The sequence below is a fragment of the Ictalurus punctatus genome, chromosome 10, assembly GCF_001660625.3.
Source record: "Ictalurus punctatus breed USDA103 chromosome 10, Coco_2.0, whole genome shotgun sequence".
Classification (NCBI taxonomy): Eukaryota; Metazoa; Chordata; class Actinopteri; order Siluriformes; family Ictaluridae; genus Ictalurus; species Ictalurus punctatus.
The window spans coordinates 25,432,839-25,453,226 of record NC_030425.2 but is presented as its reverse complement, the minus strand read 5'-3'; the positions used below and the strand labels follow the sequence as shown (position 1 = coordinate 25,453,226).

The window sequence follows — 20,388 nt, the reverse complement described above, 5'->3', positions numbered from 1 at the left end:
AGTTTTTCCTTGATTCCATGTTCATTTCTGCGAGATCCTAGAAGGACCGGTTTACTGCTGCGTTTCCATAGAAGTTCAAATTTAAATGGAAGTATAATAAATCCTGATGTAAACCGGAATCATTTATTTATTCATTTATTTATTCCGTTACCTTGTCGCCGTTTGAGAACACTCGGCCGTGGTCGATCGTGCGCCCAAAACCGTGTGTTCAGACTTTCATTGCTGTGTAAAGCTTTACAGAGCTGGATGAAAGGATTATATTTCCCCCGATAATGTTCATCAAGCAGGCCCTTGTGCTCGGCGCCGCCCTCTTCTTCTTCCCTGGCTGTCTGAGCGCTGGGCCTCTTTAATTCATCCCACAAAGGCTTTTCAAAAACAGCTTAAGCTGCTGAGTGGAATGAAGAAGAAGAAGAGAAAGAAACACGAAACACGACGCCCCTTAAGGGCCGATGCACTAATACTCTTTATTACGTGTGGAAGCTGCCGTGGAATCATTTATTAGGCTGGTTTGAAAGCTTATTACTTTAGGAAAAAGTATATCCTAAACAAATCCAAGCGCCGTTAAAAGTTCACAAGGGGGTGATGCACGTGCTACCGGGTGGTCCGGGGAAATTAGCTGGCTAACCATCGCAGGTTTGGTGTGTAGCTGACAGATGTGGCCTTTACACCAGCGCTCACCCGGATGAGGTTTTTTCTTCCCAGCTGAAATAAAATTGTGTTGATGATGTGTAAAGGAAAGGCGCGAGTGTTGTAGGTGTAGACTGATGTAGATGCGGACGAGATGTAGATGGCCCTCCCATCCCCTCCCCGCTCGTGCACGGCGGATAACCGTCGAACGGAAGCCGACGTGCCTGTTTTTACGTCTCAAGAAGACGTGATGGTTGGGTGCTGTGTGGTGGCGCGGGAGGAGGATCGCGTCGCGACTCCTGCTCTTGCCGTGAACGAGCGTTCGAAACGAGCCTTGGTAACGTGAGAGGTTAATCACATTCCCTTGCTTCGCCGTTCCACATGTGTGTTTGTGTCTGTCGGAGGTAGTACCACCCACACGGAGGCTCGCCTGTGTTTAGAGGAAGCGGCAAGCGCATGACGTCTATAAATAGTTCGCGAGGTCTGTAGGGACGGCTGGATATACACCAGGCTGTTTGTATTTGGGAAGTGGTTAATAAAGTGATTTAAAAAAAAAAAAAAAAAAAGAAAAAGATACAAACGAATCGCTCTGAATGTTTAACGACGTCTTTTGTTCAATTATGTATTTTGCTGTAAGGGTCGGGGTTTATTATTTGTGCTTGTGGCTGTAAATCCATAATTCCTTTTACTTGTGTGGATTCTCGTTAGTCTCTGTAAATAAAGTATAATTAAATGATTACAGCAGTTTAACTGGAGTGGACAAATCGCTTCCCCGGGACAAACAGATTATATGTCAATGCTCTCGTTTTGGTTTTTGGGGGGTTTTTTAAATACACAGTTTCCCAGAATTTTATGTTATTACTTACTTTTTTTTGTGGTTTTAGCAAAAGAAAACGTCACACAATTGATTTGTTTGTTTAAAGAGAACAAGCAGCAGTCACTTTACCGTGCATCTGTTTCCATGGTCACATAATTAGCTTTGTATGCGTTTCACTTAGAAATTATGTTGATTTTCCGGTTTTTATCCTCGTCATATGGACCTCCGGGAAAAGTAACATTTTTGGCTTGCTAATAAAGTTGTGATTTGTCAAAACCCTTGTAAATATCAGTTATTTGCTTATTTATTTATTTAGTCATTTAACCCTGATAACACCGAAATGATTTAATACATATCCAGATGTTTTACAGTATATAGTGTGAGATATATGTGTGTATATATATATATATATATATATATATATATATATATATATATATATATATATATATATATATACATACACACATACATACATACATACATATATATACATATATATATATATATATATATATATGTATGTATGTATGTGTGTGTGTGTATATATATATATATATATATATATATATATATATATATACATACACACAAAGGATAAACAAATGTGGAGAGAAAAAGGGGGCGGGGTTTTAGCATTTTACTATTTCGAACATCAAATATTTTAACACCAACTAAAAAACATATCTATGATATCATGGAAAAGCATGTTGTATCTAGTTTATCACAATATCATTATATCGTTCAGTCAGAATTTATCATCTTTAGGTGTTATTTTTTTATTAATTAAAGTGGCATGCTATATGAATTTTGACCCTTTTTTTCCCCCCTTCTCTATCGAATATCACTTAAGTTGTTAACACCATGAGGAATGTCATGAGTTTAAAAAATAAAAAAGGATGAATAGTTATCCCTGAAATAAAACAATAATGTATTCACGTTCAGGTGTAAAATATTAACATATTCGTGTACGCTATCTTAAATGTATAGTTTGACGAAGTTCCACATTTTCGGACGTTTGCATCATGATACTCATTCCCGAGGTGTCAAAATAAAATAAAAAAGAGATGAGGGGTGTCTCGGAAAGGGGGGTTAAATTTAATTTCAGAGCCATGTTATGTCAGGAGTTTCAGGTGATTTGGAGCTTATACTTACTCAGTAAACAAAGCCTTAACCCTATTAACTGTTCTGTTATGGGTCAAAAAATATGGGTCTGAAATACTGGTTTTCTCTTTGAAATCTTTTGACGTTCCTCATTGAGGGTCATGAACTTGTATGTAAGTAAAGGTTTCCTGTATTAAAGCACGTATCCAAGGTCAAAAAACACTTTAACGTGCTCATGATTTAAACTGCAGCATTAAATCCCCCCCGTGACACAAATGACTCGTTCAATGATCCGTTCTAAATGATTCGTTCTAAACTCTGCTCTGATTGGTCAGATTTCCCAGTCTGTTGTGATTGGTCTACCACTGTCAGCGAGCAGCCGATGAAGACCGGAGGCGGGGCTTTTTGTTACAAACCTACGTAGGTTAGTACAGGAAGTAAAGTCTGGAATCACTAACGACTCGTTTCAGCTGTTCAGAATCGATTCCTTCTTTTGGGAGTCAGTAACTCCGTTTGTCGTGCGCTTTGATTTTTGAAACTTTGCACACTTTTTTACATTCACAAACAGCAACATATAACACACTACATGAAAGGTCATATCTGAAAAACCATAATATATGCACTTTAAGCTGTTCTTTGCTGTTTTTTTGTGTGTATTTAAACTGCGGAAGTCACTTTGACCCATGACATAACTTTTGGATGTAACTTTTTTTTCCCAAAATAATAGGAGGGTTAAACATGCCTGAGTGTGTGGACGCTATGCATGCAAGTGTTCATTTATACATTTTGTTTACAAGACTTTTGCTGTTTAGTCTGGGGTTTTTTTTTGTTTGTTTGTTTGTTTTTTGCACTGAAATAGATTATTTTGTCTAGATTTTACGTTTGTAGTTTAAGAGGATCCCGCTGAGCGTACACACTGTTGAACTGTAACCCTACAGATCTGCGACGTGTCTCTATTTGCTGTAAGGTAAAGTGCACTAAGTAAGCAAAGGGGCTAAAGTCGAAGAAATCCCCCGTGCCTCTTTGCCGCTTATCTGGATTTCCTCTCTGGTCCAGCCTCCTCTTCTCCTCTCTTCTCTTTTCTTCTCAAGGGTGACCTTGACAAGAATGTGGATTATTATTGTAATAGATACTGTTGTGTGTGAGTGAGTAGCAGTCGGTGGTCAAGAGCAGGGCGTATGTCAGGACACTGCCCTTTCTCACATATAGGCCTACATCTGCTCTCTCTCTCTCTCTCTCTCTCTCTCTCTCTCTCTCTCTACTGTGTGCTCCATGTCATCGGCGCTCGGCTTGACATCTGGATCATTTCTTCGTCTTTGTCTTCCCGAGTCCTCGTTTGCGTAAACGAAAAGGCAGACCCCCGTGACCCATCGCTTAAATAAATAAATAAGTGAATTTCCAGTTCAGGCAGAGAAAATGTCTTTTTACTGACTCATACACACAACGTACATTATCGAGCCCGAAGGCGGGAGAGGCATCGAGCAAGTCTTCCTTCATCCATGTGCGAGTGGAAAAGCTGGCAGCGTTCCTCCCTCCTTCCCTTCCCCCCTCCCTCCCTCATTTTCATTCTCAGAGAGGAATGCATGTCGCCTCTTTGGGCTGAAGTAAGGAGGGCAGTTCAGGGGCCTCAGTCCTCCCCCGTGCCTTGCCTCCCCGAGGCGGTGAACAATACAAGGAAAGCCGGCCAGCTGCAGAGAGAGAGCGAGAGAGAGCGAGAGAGAGAGCGAGAGAGAGCGAGAGAGAGAGCGAGAGAGAGAGCGAGAGAGAGAGAGAGAGAGAGAGACGGAGAACGGATGGGGGTTGGTTGAACATACCCCGAGATGGAGGACGTCTCTTCAGGCACCTGCTGGGTAGAAGCCAGGCTGTAAAAGATCTCCGAGTCACTCACGACCGTTTCAGTTAGCAAATTGGAAACAGTTTATCCGTTCCAAGCTGTGCAGGTCAACACCACTAACATTCCCCTTAGGTACAGAACAAAATATTGCACGCATTTGTTTTGTTCCCGATGATTGATGCATCTGCACTGGCGAAGTTGACATGATAATGGTCCATTTAGTATTCCAGGAAGGAGGAGGAGGGGGAAAAAAAAACACCTCCATCACGAGAGCCAAGGACTATCGAGATTTGTGTGGAAAAATACATTCATCACGAAACTAATTTCTAATGTCACGATTTGTATTATTCACTCGCGACTCAACTCCGTCTGGATATTAATGAGTTACCGCGTTAGATCACCGTCCTGGATCTGGAAATCGTGTAACGCCTGGAGGATGATGGATTAATCCCGTTCTTTATGCTCCAGGCTGGACGGCTTTTGTTACGATGTTAAGCGCCGCACAGAGCTCGTTTCTAATAGGGAAGCTTATCTGCTGGAACAATTACGATAACCATCATTATGTTTTGCCCAATTGAGCCTGAAAACAAGAATATATTTATTGCTACATGAACCAAGGCGCTCACGAGGAGCTTTTTGTAAGGGTTTCACTGGACGTCAGGGACATGGAGCATTTCACAATACTGGACGGAATTTCTGCCATACGAGATGCGTCATGATGATGTGAGCTTTATAGATCCGCTAACACACTGAAATGAAATCAGCAGTGCCGTATTGAATAACTTTCAGTGGGGGGAAACTGAGAAAGGAGTAACGTTTTAACGAACGCACGCTCTCATTGGAATACGTTATTGTTTCTCTGGTTTTGGCGGATCTGGTGTAAACAAGCTTCCGTACGTTCGTTCATCGTTAACGTTCCTTATGGTCTGCGAGGAGATGTTTATTTACTGTGTGCTAGTGAAGGAGTGTGCAGTGGCAGTGGTCTGGAACAGTCCAGAGTTAAAGCTGTAGTTGTACGTTTTCAGGACGGACGGCTTTGCAGTTGAAACGGGAACTAAGTGCTCGACTATAAATGGATATAATTTACAAGTTAAAAAAAAAAAAAAAAGGTGTATTGCCGTCATATATGAAGAAATAAGATTTCAGGGCATGCTGACATCGGGAAATGATCATCCCGGGGTGGTAACGGTAACTCGGCTCACACACATCGAGCGCAGTCCCATCGTTGATTATTTTCTCACTCACACACACACACACACACACATATATATCTCTCTCAACCGATATTTTTGCTACAAATAAAACCAATTCAAACTCCATATTTATAGTGTGTTGAGTTTGCAGGGGAAAATGAATGAATGAATAAAATGATTGGTTATTTTGCGGTGTGACACCGCAGCACTACAGCTACTACTACAGCTCCGTCTTTTGGCTCTGTCCCATAATGCACGGCGGGGTTGAATCCCTGAGATTTATTCCACACCCAAACCTGCCCTAGTGAACTGCACCAGGGGGTAAATACACCAAACCGCATAAGGGCTGCGTTAGACACGGGCAGGGCCTCCTTCAGCGCTCGTTTGATTTTATTTTCGGTTTCCCGTGAAGCATCCTTCTCTCGTTCTCTCTCTCCGTCTCTCGCTTTCTCTCGCTCTCTCTCTCTATTCTCGCTCTCTCTATATTCTGTCTCTCTCCATCTCTCTCTCCTTTCTCGCTCTCTCTCTCTGTCTCTCATTAGTATTCCTATGAATTTTTTTGTGGCCAAAATGCTCACCCAGCTTCCTCATTAACTACTGAATCCCGTCGACTCGCACAGCGAGACTGCGTCCTGGTCTTAGGATTTATCGTGGTGTCTGATCTTATTCGGAGTCATTGGTATCAACAATAGGTTTATTTGAGAAAAACACGGTTATCCACCCCCCCCACCCACCCCCACCCCCCTTCTCTGACTGTGTATCTTGAGTAATAACTCATTAAAAGAATCAGCAGTAGCTGTTTGTCTTCAAGCTCTTGCTGGTTTCAGACGCCAACTTATCGACAATTATTTTCCCGCTTTCACGATGAAACCGGAAGCACGATTTGTCGACTTGGCGTTAGGGCTGGGCGATATGGATTATTCTGGATGTTGTAACGATATATATTGCGAGATGGTCTGCAGCGTACCGTTTCCTGGTCAGTGTCTGATTTGTTCTATTCAAACGACAGAAGTACCTCCCTCTTTAGATACAAGTTCCTCATCTTTTAGCCGGCCTGATACCTGATCCTCGTCGGAGCGTCGCGGGGAGTTTCGCTCTGCGTCACGCTCCTCCATGTCAGCTTAAGGTACGTTCACATGCACGAAGATTTAAAGTCTAGGCGCTCTAGGCGTTCCTACTACTGGTCGTCTTAGTAACGTTCGTCAGTGGGTACTAGTGGAACTGGCGGTCTACGTTTGACGTTTTCTTGCCTCTAAAATGAAACGCTCTGGAGGGAGAGCGCTTGTATATAAATTTGACCAGCATTAGCATTTCTGGAAGGAGTCTCCAGTGTCGGTGTTAAAGCTGTAACATTATGATTTCAGGATACAGAGCTTTGCAATTGTTTGGTGGTGTGTTGTTGTTTTTTTTATATATTGAGAGTTGAATCGGAGGAATTCGGACACTCACTTCGAACAAAACGGAGATTACGCCGGAAAAAGAAAGATGCGTCTTTTGAAATAAACCGAGCAAAATAAAGAGTTTTCGCTCCACTCACCCCGGTTCAATTATCAAACGGAATTGCTACGGAGTGCGGTAGCGCCGTCGTCGTCGTAGCGGACATTTATTCACGTGTAGGGTATTTACTCGCTTGTACCGCGCGCTCTGAAATCCTGCGCAAAAATAACCGGTGTGTAATTTTGATCCTGTGTATCGTTTTGGAGACCGCTCGATACGACCGTGTAATATCGATATCGTGATAAATTAGGGCGCGCTCCGAACGTTTCCCGGAGATGTATCTAATCGTTAAAAAGCGACCCCGGAGCCGCCGATCTGCTACGAAAATGGTATACCTGACCTTTACAATTATAAAATCAGTTTTTCAAATGCTTTCCTCCGTTTAGTCTTCTGTATCACCGATGAAAAGAGTGTCATTTTAAATACAAAGAGCATTAAAGAGTTTTGTTTTTAAACCGTTTAATACTTTCAATACTAGCACTACTGTACTGCTGGGAAACTGTGAACAAACCTGTATACTGTGCTACATATCATGTAAACATAATAATAAGTAAACAAAATATATCAGTATGAAGTATTGGTGCAGCCTAAAGATCATTGAGGTTACTGAGGATGGTACCACTTTGGACCTCAATTCATTCGAACAGTTATGCTGTGACGGCTAGGACTACAGCTTTAGGACTACAATTACCACAAACAGTTCTGTAGTGAAGTCTCCATCAGTGAACAGTGGAGAAGTTCAACAAAACAGACTTCATGTAAAAACCGTAATGAATTATTCCTGGTTGCACAACTGCACTATTTGACCATGTGGTATTAGGACATTTGTAGAAGGGGTGTATTTATTTATAATCACACTATCCGGCGTCACCCTGATGAGTCCGGTTCCTCTCCAGGTTTCTTCCTCATATCGTCTCAGGGAGTTTTTCCTCACCACCGTCACCTCTGGCTGCTCGTTAAGGATAAACTCGTACATCTCGAATCTATATCCTGAAGTTATATATTTCTGTAAAGCTGTTTTGGGACAACGTCTGCTGTTAAACACGCTGTACAAATAAATCCGAGTTGAACCGAATGAGCTTGTGTTGTTCTGTCGAGATCGTGGGTGAAAATCTGATTTGATAAACTCACTGTGTGTGTAGCGTGACTAGTTCGGAGCCATGACTCACTAGCTCGCTCCATTAATTTATCGCATACATGTTTGTCATCATTCGCTATTATTAGCAGCTATTTTTAGAATTTAATATTCAGTACATCATATTAAACATTTGTTTTACGACACAGCCATCTGACATCGTTTCTCCGGGTTTTTTTTTTTTTGGGGGGGGGGTTCTGTAGTCTCACCGCTTCCGGTGTGTGTTATGAGGTCATGTGGTACAACATCTGGGCGCTTTGGTCACAGTGTAGAAGGACGCACAGTGGTGTTTTGTTCTGTCTCGAGTGAGAAATTGATCATGATTTCAACACGAGTATCCTGCGCAGCCGTAAATTCGCCTCATAAGCCGATTTCATCAAAAAAGACAAAGTTTTTTTTCTTCTTTTTTTTCTTTTCTCCCCATGTCAACGGTCGTGTGACGCAGTAAGAGTGAGGGCTATCACGTGCTTCCTCGGGATAACCACGGCGACGTCCACGTTAATCCGGATAGATATGAAAACGCTGCCCGTCTACACTGGTGTTTTAAAAAATAAAAAAAAAAATAAAATAAAAAATTCCTATAATGCGCACGTGTTAAAAACGTAAGACGCTCCGTCATTTCCGTGAGGCGTTTGTCTAAAAATACAATCCGAATGTTGTGCAAAGTGACGTTAACTGACGTCAACGGAGCCGTCCGACTGGATCGCAGGCACAGCGACTACAGTACAACATCGTCCACCATCCTGTTTCGTTTTGAGTACACGGTGTCACATACGCTATCGTTTTCGAACATCTCTGTTTTCTTACAAAACCATGACACACCGTCTTCGTCTCCCTCCACTGGCTTCCTGTAGCCGCCCGTATCAAATTCAAGGCCTTGATGCTCACGTACAAGACCTCGTGTGGAACAGCGCCCCCTACCTCAACACTCTCCTTGAGGCTTACGTTCCCTCACGCGATCTGCGATCGATTAATGACCGATGCTTAGTAGTTCCTACTCAACGTAGCTCAAGGTCCCTTTCGAAAAGTTTCACAGTAACTGTCCCTCAGTGGTGGAATGAACTTCCAACCTCAATCCGGATCACAATCTGTCACCATCTTCAAAAAAAAAAAAAAAAACAGCTGAAGACCCACCTCTTCCGTGAACACACGAAAAAAACCCTTACTCCGGCTCTTACACCTCGACTCTGCACGCTTTGCTTCTTCTAGAACTCATTAACAGATCTTGCACTGTAGCACTACTTGTATTGTTCTCCGCTTGATATATATCGCTTTTTTATTTTTTTGTAAGTCTCTTTGGATAAAAGCGTCTGCTAAATGAATGAATGTAAAGGTAACGTTTTCAGATTTATCCACTCGGGGGAGAGTTTCTTCGTGAAGCTCGTCTCTGAATGGACGGTAGACCAAAACGTAGAGTAAAAGATAGACGTAGAGAAAAGACGTTTAGAGATAAAGATAGACGTTTTCTTTTCTTTTTTTAAAAAATTCATTTAAATTTGAATAAATCCACGTCGCAGTAGTCCGCTCTCGTTCTACCGGCTTTCTAAAGGAGAATAAAGTGTGATCTGGAGAGTTTGTGGTATACAGCGTGGTGTGTTTGTGTTTGAGACAGAGAGAGAGAGAGAGAGAGAGCAGCAGAATCGACTCGAGCTATCAGAGCGTCATGTCTGATTGAATATCAGCTTGGCTTAGCAGCTCCTCTTGTGAAAGGAGGGAGAGCAGAACATTCGCTTAAGAGCGCAGGACTTTTTTAAGAGCGCGAGCTGAGTAATCTGATCGGCGCAGCTCGGTTATCTTAGCAAGCCACGGAGCAGTGAAGTAGAGCTGACATATTACTCCTTAAAGGCATGACCCGACAGCTTTCTACACACACGTTCAGCTTCGTTCTGCAAGCCCGTCGCTTTCACTCGTCTGTCAGTTTCAGTTTTGTTTCTCTCTTTATTTATTTATTTATATATTTTTTTTAATGTAAACCTGAGATTGACGATCGAAATACGTGATATCTTCCTGGGGAAAATCTCTAATTCCTTTTTCTGTTTGTTTGTTCGATTTAAGCCGGATTAACCCGGATCGGTTTTGCGGTCACGGTATGACGTGGACCGTCTGATCAGCCCGGTCGATTAATCAGCCCTCCGTCAAGCATGTCGAGGTGCTGGGGATTGGCTGTTCAGCTTGCAATCATATCCAAACTGTAAAAGTACTCGAGCTACAGGTTTTTGTCCGCCCCGGCAAACCGGTATACTTCCTTCAAACACAATAAAACGCCTCCGAGACGGCACTCGGCATCGGAGCTTTCGCTTCCCGGAGAACAAATGGTAAGGTTGAATTCCAAGCTCTGAACGTTTAGCCTTAAGCTAGTCTTTTTTTACTACGGTATGTGATTCGCTGGAGAACGAATCGGCATCACGTCTTCCAGCAGTTCTCCACCTTCTTTCGAAACGCAGAAGTAAGAAATGGCGCGCGTTTCCTCTTTCCGTGAAAGACTTTCGGTTTGACTCGTAAACACTTGCGTGTAAATGCACTGAAGGAACAAACGTACTGCGAGATATTGCTGTTATTTAATCTGATGATGCGGTTGGTTTAGTATTTATTGTGGTTACTGAGAACTGAGGGGGCGGGGCTTTTGGAGACATGACCAATGAACAGCTAGCTCATGTTTTCAGTCACTCGGGTTTACTTTAACTTTCGATACCAAAGTATTTTTGTACACGTCGAGCTACTTTTACTCTTTACTTTTATTCGGTTACTAGACTTATTTGTGTTTTGACTTTTTTTCCCCCCACATGTAGCTAATGTTAGCTTGCTAGCTAGGCAGTCTCGGGGTTATATCAGAGAGCAAACAACTCCTGAAATAACTCGATCCTTGTCTGCACCAGCTGGTGTTTAGCGACACTGGACACCACTGGACAAACAACCAGCTAATCTCGGTAACATTTAACTTGGTTCGCGCGCGGATTAACAGGTCGATATTCTCCTGAAAAGACACCGCCTCTGGGTTTTCACTGGAACGTCGGCGCACAAACCCGTCTCTGGATACGATTCGGATGGTCCTCCGTAGGGTTTCTGTCCACAGTGTGAAAAGAGCAAACCCGGTGTTTTCTTCAGCAGGATTTCACGGAGGGGTTTTTTGTTTTCTTTCTTTCTGTGATTGTTGTGTCCACAAACGATTTTACTGCGATGCAGTTCGCGGCGTGTTTGTGCCTTTGTTTTGTTTTGCAGAAAACTACCTGAATTGGCAAAATTGCAAATGCAGGAAATTTTTTCGCAGTGATGTTCGTTGGGAAACGAGACCTTCTGAGCTGTACTTTGTGCAAAGCGGGCGTCTGAGTGACGGCGTCACGTGAGCCGAATCCGCACGACATCTGCGGTGATTCCGGAAAACCGCGAGCTCCTCCGGATATTGCGGCGTTTCGTTGATTTCTCGTTGATTTCGCGTTGATTTCCGCGATCGCAAAATCCCGGAAGGACCGCTTTAGATTGGAAGCTTTTAAACAAACCTGATGAGTTTCTTCATGTTTTAGGAGGCGGATGGAGTTGACGGCCATCCTATGATATGATATATATGATGGGATATATTCGGCTCTGGTGCTGTTTACGGTCAAAACACACCTGCTTTAAGAACATTTTCCCTGTATCAGTTATTAAGGCAATAACTGCACAGACACTTTGTTTTTTTTAAACGCAAAGTGTTCCATATGTATTAGCGCTAACTACGAGACTTTAAATGTCAGTGTTGATAGACGCAGTGATACAAGTATGCAAGCTAGCTATCTAGCTAGCAAGATGGATACGATGAGCAGTGTTTACTAGACTCTAGATACTTTCCAGGAAAAAAATCAGCGTTATATTGACCCCTATTTATAAGATAAGCAGTACACGATCTAGTGAATTTTGACGAGTAATAACCCTAAAACTGTGTTTTTTTTTTTTTTGGTTTTTTTTTATACATCGGATCAGATCTGCCCCAGTCTGCTCTTCTGAAGGATTTGTATTCATAGCTCAGCTATCATTATCAGGGCGATACTTGCGAGAAAAATCCTTTGCGATAATCGTGAAAGAAAGAATCCTCATCATCCGAGTATTGATCCGAAATGAAAAATGGAGCATCCTGGGTTTGATTTGCATATTTCCTGCTCATTAGGTACCATCGATCGCGTCGGCGTATCTCGGCCCCGGGCGCGGTTCTCGTTCGCAGATTGATCGATGGATTCGGCTTAGTCGGCTGCCTGGAGAGGCAATTGTTTTATTCTCGCAGTATTACTTCCTGTAAAGTGGTTTAGAGGGAAACGCTGGGTCTCTGGATCTCTTGGCAACGTGCAGAGGACCGGGGGATCGAGGGGAACGCGTGGCTCGGCTTGAAAAGCCATTTTGTTTCTTTGTGAAATGTCATAATCCGGTAGATCGCTCTGGTTCGTCGTTCTGTTCATTATAAATCCGATGCGTTCAGTTCGGCTTGGGCTTTATTATGAGCTGCTCCCAGCTCTCCCGTTTGTACTGGAGCTACGTATATTGTCACATATATGCTTTGTTTTCTATTTAGCTATCAACCTGCCTAGGGACCGCAGATGACGCTGGTCGTGCACAAACGGAGGAAATTCAAGACCGTCGTCCCCCTCCCCAGGAGTGTGGGCCAACAAAGATCGCTCCAAGAGCAAGGCGTGTAATAGTCCACGAGGTCGCAAAGGAACCCAGGGTAACGTCTAAGCAACTAAAAGCCTCTCTCACATTGGCTAATGTTCATGAGTCCACCATCAGGAGAACACTGAACAATGGTGTGTGTGTGTGTGTCAGGGTTGCAAGGAGGAAGCCACTGCTCTCCAAAGAGAACATTGCTGCACAGCTGCAGTTTGCTAAAGATCACATGGACAAGCCAGAAGGCTACTGGAAAAAATATTTTGTGTATAGATGAGACCAAAATAGAATTTTTGGTTTAAATGAGAAGTGTTTGGAGAAAGGGAAACACTGCATTCCAGCATAAGAAAGTTATCCCATCTATGACACATGGTGGTGGTAGTGCCATGGTTTGGGCTTGTTTTGGTGCATCCGGGCCAGGACGACTTGCCATCATTGATGGAACAATGAATTCTGAATTAGACCAGCGAACTCTAAAGGAAAATGTCAGGATATCTGTTCATGAACTGAATCTCAAGAGAAAGTGTGTCATGCGGCAAGACAACGACCCTAAGCATACGAGTCATTCTACCAAAGAACGGTTAAAGAAGAATGAAGTTCATGTTTTGGAACGGCCGAGTCAAAGTCCTGACCTTAATCCAATAGAAATGTTGTGGAAGGACCCGAAGCAAGCAGTCCGTGTGAGGAAACCCACCAACACCCCAGAGTCGAAGCTGTTGTGTACTGAGGAACTAAAACTCCTCCAAGCCGACGTGCAGGACTGATCAACACTTACCGGAAACGTTTAGTTGCAGTTATTGCGCCACAAGGGAGTCACACCAGATACTGAAAGCGAAGGTTCACATGCTTCTGCCGCTCTCGGATATGTAACACCGCATCATTTCCCTCGATAAATAACTGACCAACTATAATATTTGTTTAATTGGGTTCTCTTTATCTACATTTCGAACATCTGATGATGTCTTAGGTCATATTCATACAGATGTATTGAAAATTCGAAAGGGTTCACAAACTTTCAAGCACCACCGTTAATGAAAGCAGACAAACCTGGCTTTTGCGGAAAAGCTCGAGAACGTGTCGCATATTTCATCTGCTGTTCCTTAGAGCAGTAAAATCATGCACGCGGAAATCCTCCTCCGAGAACTAAATGAACACAGCATTAGGAATAAATAACTGAATTTAGAGAACGATCATAAAATCGGGAACGTTTAATATTTACACACAGGTTTTAGGATTAAGGTAGAGCGTTTAGGTTAAACGAACCGTTAGTCAGCTTTGTGTATTCTGTAAAAGCGGTGAGACGTCGTTTTAACGAAAATAAACCGCCGCACGTACAACGTTACTTACGGTATCACTGTGTTAACGACGCTACCGTTATCTTTTCAAGCTCTAGTATCACGATACTACCGTAGTGCCGATATACCGTGCGACCCTAGTGGCTTCACGCCAAATGAGAACATTTGCAGAAGTAAGTAACGAGAATTCTTTCTTTCTTTCGAGAAACAACAACAGAAAGAAACAATTATCCCAGACACAAAATGTGCAGGAAAAAATGCTGGCTCTTGTTCACTTGTGGCTTTGTCACACCTCACCCTCCTCCTATCACATCTTCACACGCAAAACGGATCAAACATTCTCCGCGCGCGTCCTGAGACTGCGCCGCGCGCTGTAATCCACTTGCTAAGTGCGTGTTTTCGCCCTTATTTTCACCTCGCGCTCGAAGAAAAGAAAACACATCTGCCAGAAAAAGCCGTCTCGTCGAAGCGCTTTATTTCTAGAGCTCAAACTTAAATCGGCAATTAAGAAATAAACGACGACTTTTTTTTCTCCCTCGCTGAAACGGGAGGCGTCGAGCGTCTGGATATGGGCGATAAACGAAGTGCAAAAATGTTGGCACGCGCGCGTTTCTGCTTCAAGTCGTAATAAGTCTGTAAAAAGAAATCGACTGCACAAATGTCATCGTTTGATGGATCAGTAGCCATTACAGGGACGTGAGCTTGTGGTGTTTTTGTGTTTTTTTTGTTTTTTTTTCTTGAAGAGGACAGATTGCTTTACTTCCTCCTCGACACGTTGTAAGTTACACGGCGAGGGAAATGGAGTCGGGCTTTGAAGTGTTAAGTGTATGCGGGCACAGCTGCCATGTGTAATCTGCCGAGTGTTTTCGACAGCTCCCGTTCTTGTGTTTCACGCTCGCCCGAAGAATGGCCTCCTGCTCACCAGTCTGATTTTCCAGTGTGCGTGTGTGCGTGTGTGCGTGTGTGTGTTTGGTCGGTTGTTCTGTTTCCTACCACATGTGGACAGGGCAAGGTGTTAGTTCTCATGCGAGCGGTCCTCCAAGAACTTTCGTCGACTCATTCGCATGCATTTTATTGTGAACATAAAAACATCTTATTTAAAAAAAAAAAGCGTGATCGGATCTGTGCTCAGAAACTGAACGTGTCGTCGTGGCGTATTCACGTCGTTCCGCGGCGTGGTATTTAACTGAGCGGTGGTGCGTGATGACTTCATAGGGCATCTCAAGTGCGATGCTGCTGTGCTTAAAATTAAACGTTCCGTCATCCCCATTGTTATTGAAGACAATCGGCCAGGGACGTGCAGCCAGACACCACAAATTGGTGTATTTAAAGCCCCCAGACATGGTTTCATTTGGTTTATTCCCAAACAAAAGCGTTCGGCAGCACCGAGTGTCAAATCTGTAACCACGTGATAGCCGGAAAATTCCCGTCTAAAGTCCGAGCTGCAAATACCTCCCGACGAGGTGACGGTATTTTCCAGGTGGGTGTAAACTGAAACAAAGGGCAACATCTGAGAAGTATTTCCAGCTGGGAAGCACATATCGCGCCTCCGGGTGAGATAACGGGGACGCTAAGCAACTTCCAGGCGAGCGGAGACGAACGCGTTCACGCTGTAGCCGCGGGAACTCTGACGCACTGTTTGACAGTTTGTGGTTAAGCTAAGCGCTTATATAATATCAGGAAATCATCATGATCTCAAAGTTGACTTGTCTTCAGAAAATGCTAATCCGGCGTAATCGGTTCCAGTACTTTAGCTTCCGGAGTGCTGATGGTGGACTTTTGTGGTCCATCAAATACACGGAGTTTGGTCTCCGATTGCGTGTTGTTGTCGTATCCACTTTTAACTAGTTCTGCTAGCTTTACTCGTTGTACTCAGAGGGTCCGATGTGCTCTTAAGTGTCGTATCGGGTTAGTGGAGTTCTTAGTCAGTTCTTTGTTTTAGTTTCATGAACTTTGTGAATAGTGTCGGCTTGGTCCGAGACGGATATTGTGGAAAGAAATGGTATACAGGTGGTGCTTGTGCTGTTTTTTTCTTCAGCACGTAGCGAAATTTGGCTCGCGCTTTGCGTCATCGATCTGCTCGTTGTATTGCAGGTAAACATGACATTTTTGTCAAGGAATCTTGTGAACTCATAAATCGTGATAAAAGGCCAGGCAGGTCTAGCGATGTATGTAGCGATGATGGGTCCTGCGCATTAGTGCTAATGATTAGCCCGTACAGGAATTCGCGGCCTTTCACAAGGTGGTGCTTGTTGGTAAACGAGACCTTTTAGCTGTACTCATGTTCGACGCACGTGAACCGGAGAGGGCTTTGGCCGAGTGCACATCATGATGTCACGTGACGCGTCTCGACCCGGATCTGCGGAAAATCATCGGTAATTTTGAAACATCGCAAGCCCCTCAGGATATACCGGGGTTCGCTCGATTTCGCGTTCATTTCTGCGATTGTAAAATAGCGAGACCTTGGAGGGACCGAATGGAGCACATGTGCTGGAATCCAGATGTTGTTTTTGCTTTTAGTCCAGATAAATTACGTTTCTCTTTTGCTGTAAATTCTGGTCCCCCCCCCCAAACATTCTTCACCCCAAATGCGTGCATGTTAAATCACGCCGCTGTACATAGAATCCCAAAAGCATCTTTACATGTCCACAAATGTCCCGAAGAACATTTATGGACTTTGTTAAAACGATATAGATACAATGTAAATACATTAACGCGTGTTATATAAAATAAAAGCTTTCTCAGTTTATCGCAGTAGTCTGGGGCTGATGAGGCATTTCCTTCCTTCTCACTTTCTCCGATTGGTAGTTTGTAGTGTTGTGTGTAATAGTATATCGGTGCCTCCAGGATTTCGCGAACTATTCGGAGGAGCTTGCAATTTTTCAAAGTCACCACGGATTTTCCACAGATTCGGGCCGAGACGCGTCACGTGACATCATCACGACGCACATTCAGCCAATGGCCCTCTTCGATTCATGTGCGTCGAACAGGAGTAGAGCTAAAAGCTCTCGTTTACCAACAAACATCACTGTGAAAAACAATTTGGTACGATTGCGATTTCCCCAATCCAAGTAGTTTCCTGGAAAAGAAATACAAAAAAAAAACCTGACCAGTTGCATCACAACAATAAAAACAACTCTGTGAAATCCTGTACGGACTGACCGAAGACTCGTCATGAATGTGAAACATCTCCTTAAGAAAGTCCTAGCTAGAGAAACTAATAAACACACACACAAAAAAAACCCCTCCAAGCTGCATCGCAAATTTTTTGGGGAAAAAAAAAAACTCGCAGCAAAATCGAGCATTTTTGGACGCAACAATCGCTAAAAAACTCTGCGAAATCCTGTACGGATTGTTATAGTGTGTGTGTGTGTATATATAGTAGGTCAAAACATCGAGCCGCCAGAGTGCCAGGATGCCGCGGTGTGCTTTGGGATGCAGATGTAGGCATTTTGAATACAATTTTTAGCTTTTGATTCTAAACCAAAAACGACACAAAACAGGTGAAAATGTCCATTTTTTTCATTTTCAAAACAAGACTGTGCATACTAAGACACTATCTTTTCCAGACTTTTAAATCGTAATCGTTTTCTGACCCCGTGCTCCGACCCTGCACTCTGACCCCAACTTCCTGACATGCTGGCGTATGCGAAGAAAAGAATTTCATAGTGCTGTAATTAATAAAGACTCATCATCAATATCTAATGCCTCATTGTATTTTTTGACATATTTATTTTTTTTGTACAAGCCTGTCGGTACCAGTAATGACTGCGACTTGAAAAGGTTAAGTGTAATAACCTGCTGTCGGACAGGTTAGTTCTGTGCAGATTCGTAAACAATAAGGATCGAATGTTATTTTCAGTGCATAGTAGTGTTTTGCTTTTAATCAGCTTTCTAACTCATTATCCATGAATGACACGAATTTCCGGTTGTACACGTGCACCGGGTGTGAAGACTAGACTGCGCTTGTTAACGAGTGCTGGCCTTCTGTGTTCGATGTAAGGTGTTAAACCTTTTCACTGCCATCGAATGAGGCCAGCGATCTCTCCAAAGGCAGGACGAAGGCACTGCGCTGTGATGTCGGCTGAAAGTGGTGGTGGTGGTGGTGGTGGTGTTGGGGAAAGTGTGTGGCAGGGTCTGCGCTTGCTGTAGATCTGACAGTTGGATGATGACTTGCTTGTGCTGTTCACACACCAGCCACTGCTTTGGCAAGTCACGGTGATCATAAATCACCAAGTGTTTAAGACAACATTAGAGTTTCGCTTCAGCGCCATGTTTCGTGCCGGGGCTCAAAGAAAGGAATGGAAATTTTGAGTCTGTTATGATCTCACTCCAATATGATAATTGCGCCATTGCACTTCTCCAAGACCCTTTTTTTCCCCCCTTTCTCTCTCTCTCTCTCTCTCTCTCTCTCTCTCTCTCTCTCTCTCTCTCGCTCTCTGTGGATCTCCTGATGGCTTTCATCTTATCAGAGCCAGAATTCCACCCAATGCCTGAGACATTAACTCACATAAATGTCTCGCTTTTTTTTTATTATTTATTATTATGGCCATGCTTTTGCGCTTAAGTCGTTTCATTTTATTCCTTCTTCTGTGGAGCTCGATTGTACTCTCATGAAAGCTTTCCATTTTAATTTGTCCAACATTAAACAGCCTTGTCTTCTGTTCTGTTTGGCTTGCAGATGCTGTTTTTCTCATTTCCTGTTATGGATGTTGAGATATTTTCAGCTTTTCCGTGTACTTGGGGGAAAAAAAACTCATTTTTGTTGTTGAGGATCAACGTGGTCATTTTTAATCAACGTACCGCTTACTGATGGGTTTTTCTCCTTCCTGTTTCCCTGGTTATGCAGATGGAGTCTCCGGTCTCTACGCCGGCCCCACCTCCGCTCCACCTTTTAGCCTCGGTGGGAAACAGTGACATCGCCTCGCCGTGTGAGCAGCTGATGGTGCGGACGCGCTCGGTGGCAGTCAACACGTCCGACGTGGCGTTGAGCACAGAGCCCGAGTGCCTGGGGCCCTGCGAGCCCGGAACAAGCGTCAACCTGGAGGGTATTGTGTGGCAGGAAACCGAGGACGGTAAGGACGCTGAGGGTGTTTCAGTTTCAGAAATGACCCCAAGGGCACACCTTGGGTCTGGGCTTTTTATTCGGAGCTGTCCAGTGGACAAGTAGCTAAAACGAAGCAAAACAAATTACTCTCTATTGAGTTTAACAGAAGTTCTGCACACTCAGGTCGACAGCCTATATTAGCATCTCTATATCATGGCGCTTTTCCACTGCTCGACTCGACTCTGCTGGCTTTTTGGGGGATTTCCACTCTGCATAGTGGCTGATACCTGGTCCTTTTTTTAGTACCCCCTCGGTCGAAGTTCCAAGTGAGCCGAGCTGAAACTAAATGTGAGCCACGCACCGAGGAAGGAGTAAGGATTCTCCTTAACGGGTGGTTCTGTATTGTGCCTGAATAAATGTCATTTAATACACACTTGCGTATGGTAATATTCTATTAATTGGAAATTATGTATCATTTATCTCCGTCTAAGGTTTCTGTCTTCGATTTTTACATCTCGCTTGTTACCGATTTCCAAACAGGCGCTTATCGAAGTCGCTCCCGTCGCGGCTGAATCTAACTTACTCACATAAACACTACATAGGTTCTAGAGCGCTGTTATTTTACAGCCTTAATAGGGTCAGTGAACAGGAAAGGCGTTTGGAATACGACCGGAGCGTGTATTTGTACAGGGCTTCCATAATAAGACATTATTCCTGCTTGAAGGCGAGTAGAAGATGGCAACCGCTTTGAGGCGGCACTAAACCGTAGTGGAAAAGCAAGCTCAGAAAATTAAAGCAAGCTCAGAAAATTAAAGCGAGTCGAGCCGTACCGTGCAGTGGAAAAGTGGTTTTAAGGGTACTGTTTACACATTATGATGGTTTATCAGGTTACCTACTGTATATTGTATGAAGATGCTGTAGTTCCACTTCAAGTTTGCAGTTGCTTCGATCGCTGTCATTTCATTTCGTTATCTGTTCATTAGTGCCACAACTTAATTGTTGCCCTGGTGGCTCAGTCGTTACGGCTCTGGATTCTGATCAGAATCATCATAAGAATCCAAGCTGCCACTGTTCGGCGCTTGATCCAGAAGCGCAATATTTGCATTTACATTTATGGCATTTGGCAGATGCCCTCATCCAGAGCTGAGCAGTTGAGGCTTATGGGCCTTGCTCAAGGCCCCAGCAGTCGCACCTTGGCGGCTGGGAT

General features: G+C 43.6%; 1 protein-coding gene across 1 annotated transcript in view; it reads left to right on the top strand.

Moving 5' to 3' along the window:
* The window catches only part of LOC108271255 (zinc finger protein 609), a 71,564-nt gene that overhangs the window by 33,161 nt on the left and 18,015 nt on the right, over window positions 1–20,388 (top strand). Inside the window, exon 3 of the mRNA XM_017478699.3 lies at window positions 18,984–19,209. Within this exon, the coding sequence (XP_017334188.1) occupies window positions 18,984–19,209 (226 nt within the window). The remainder of the gene's footprint in view (window positions 1–18,983; window positions 19,210–20,388) is intronic.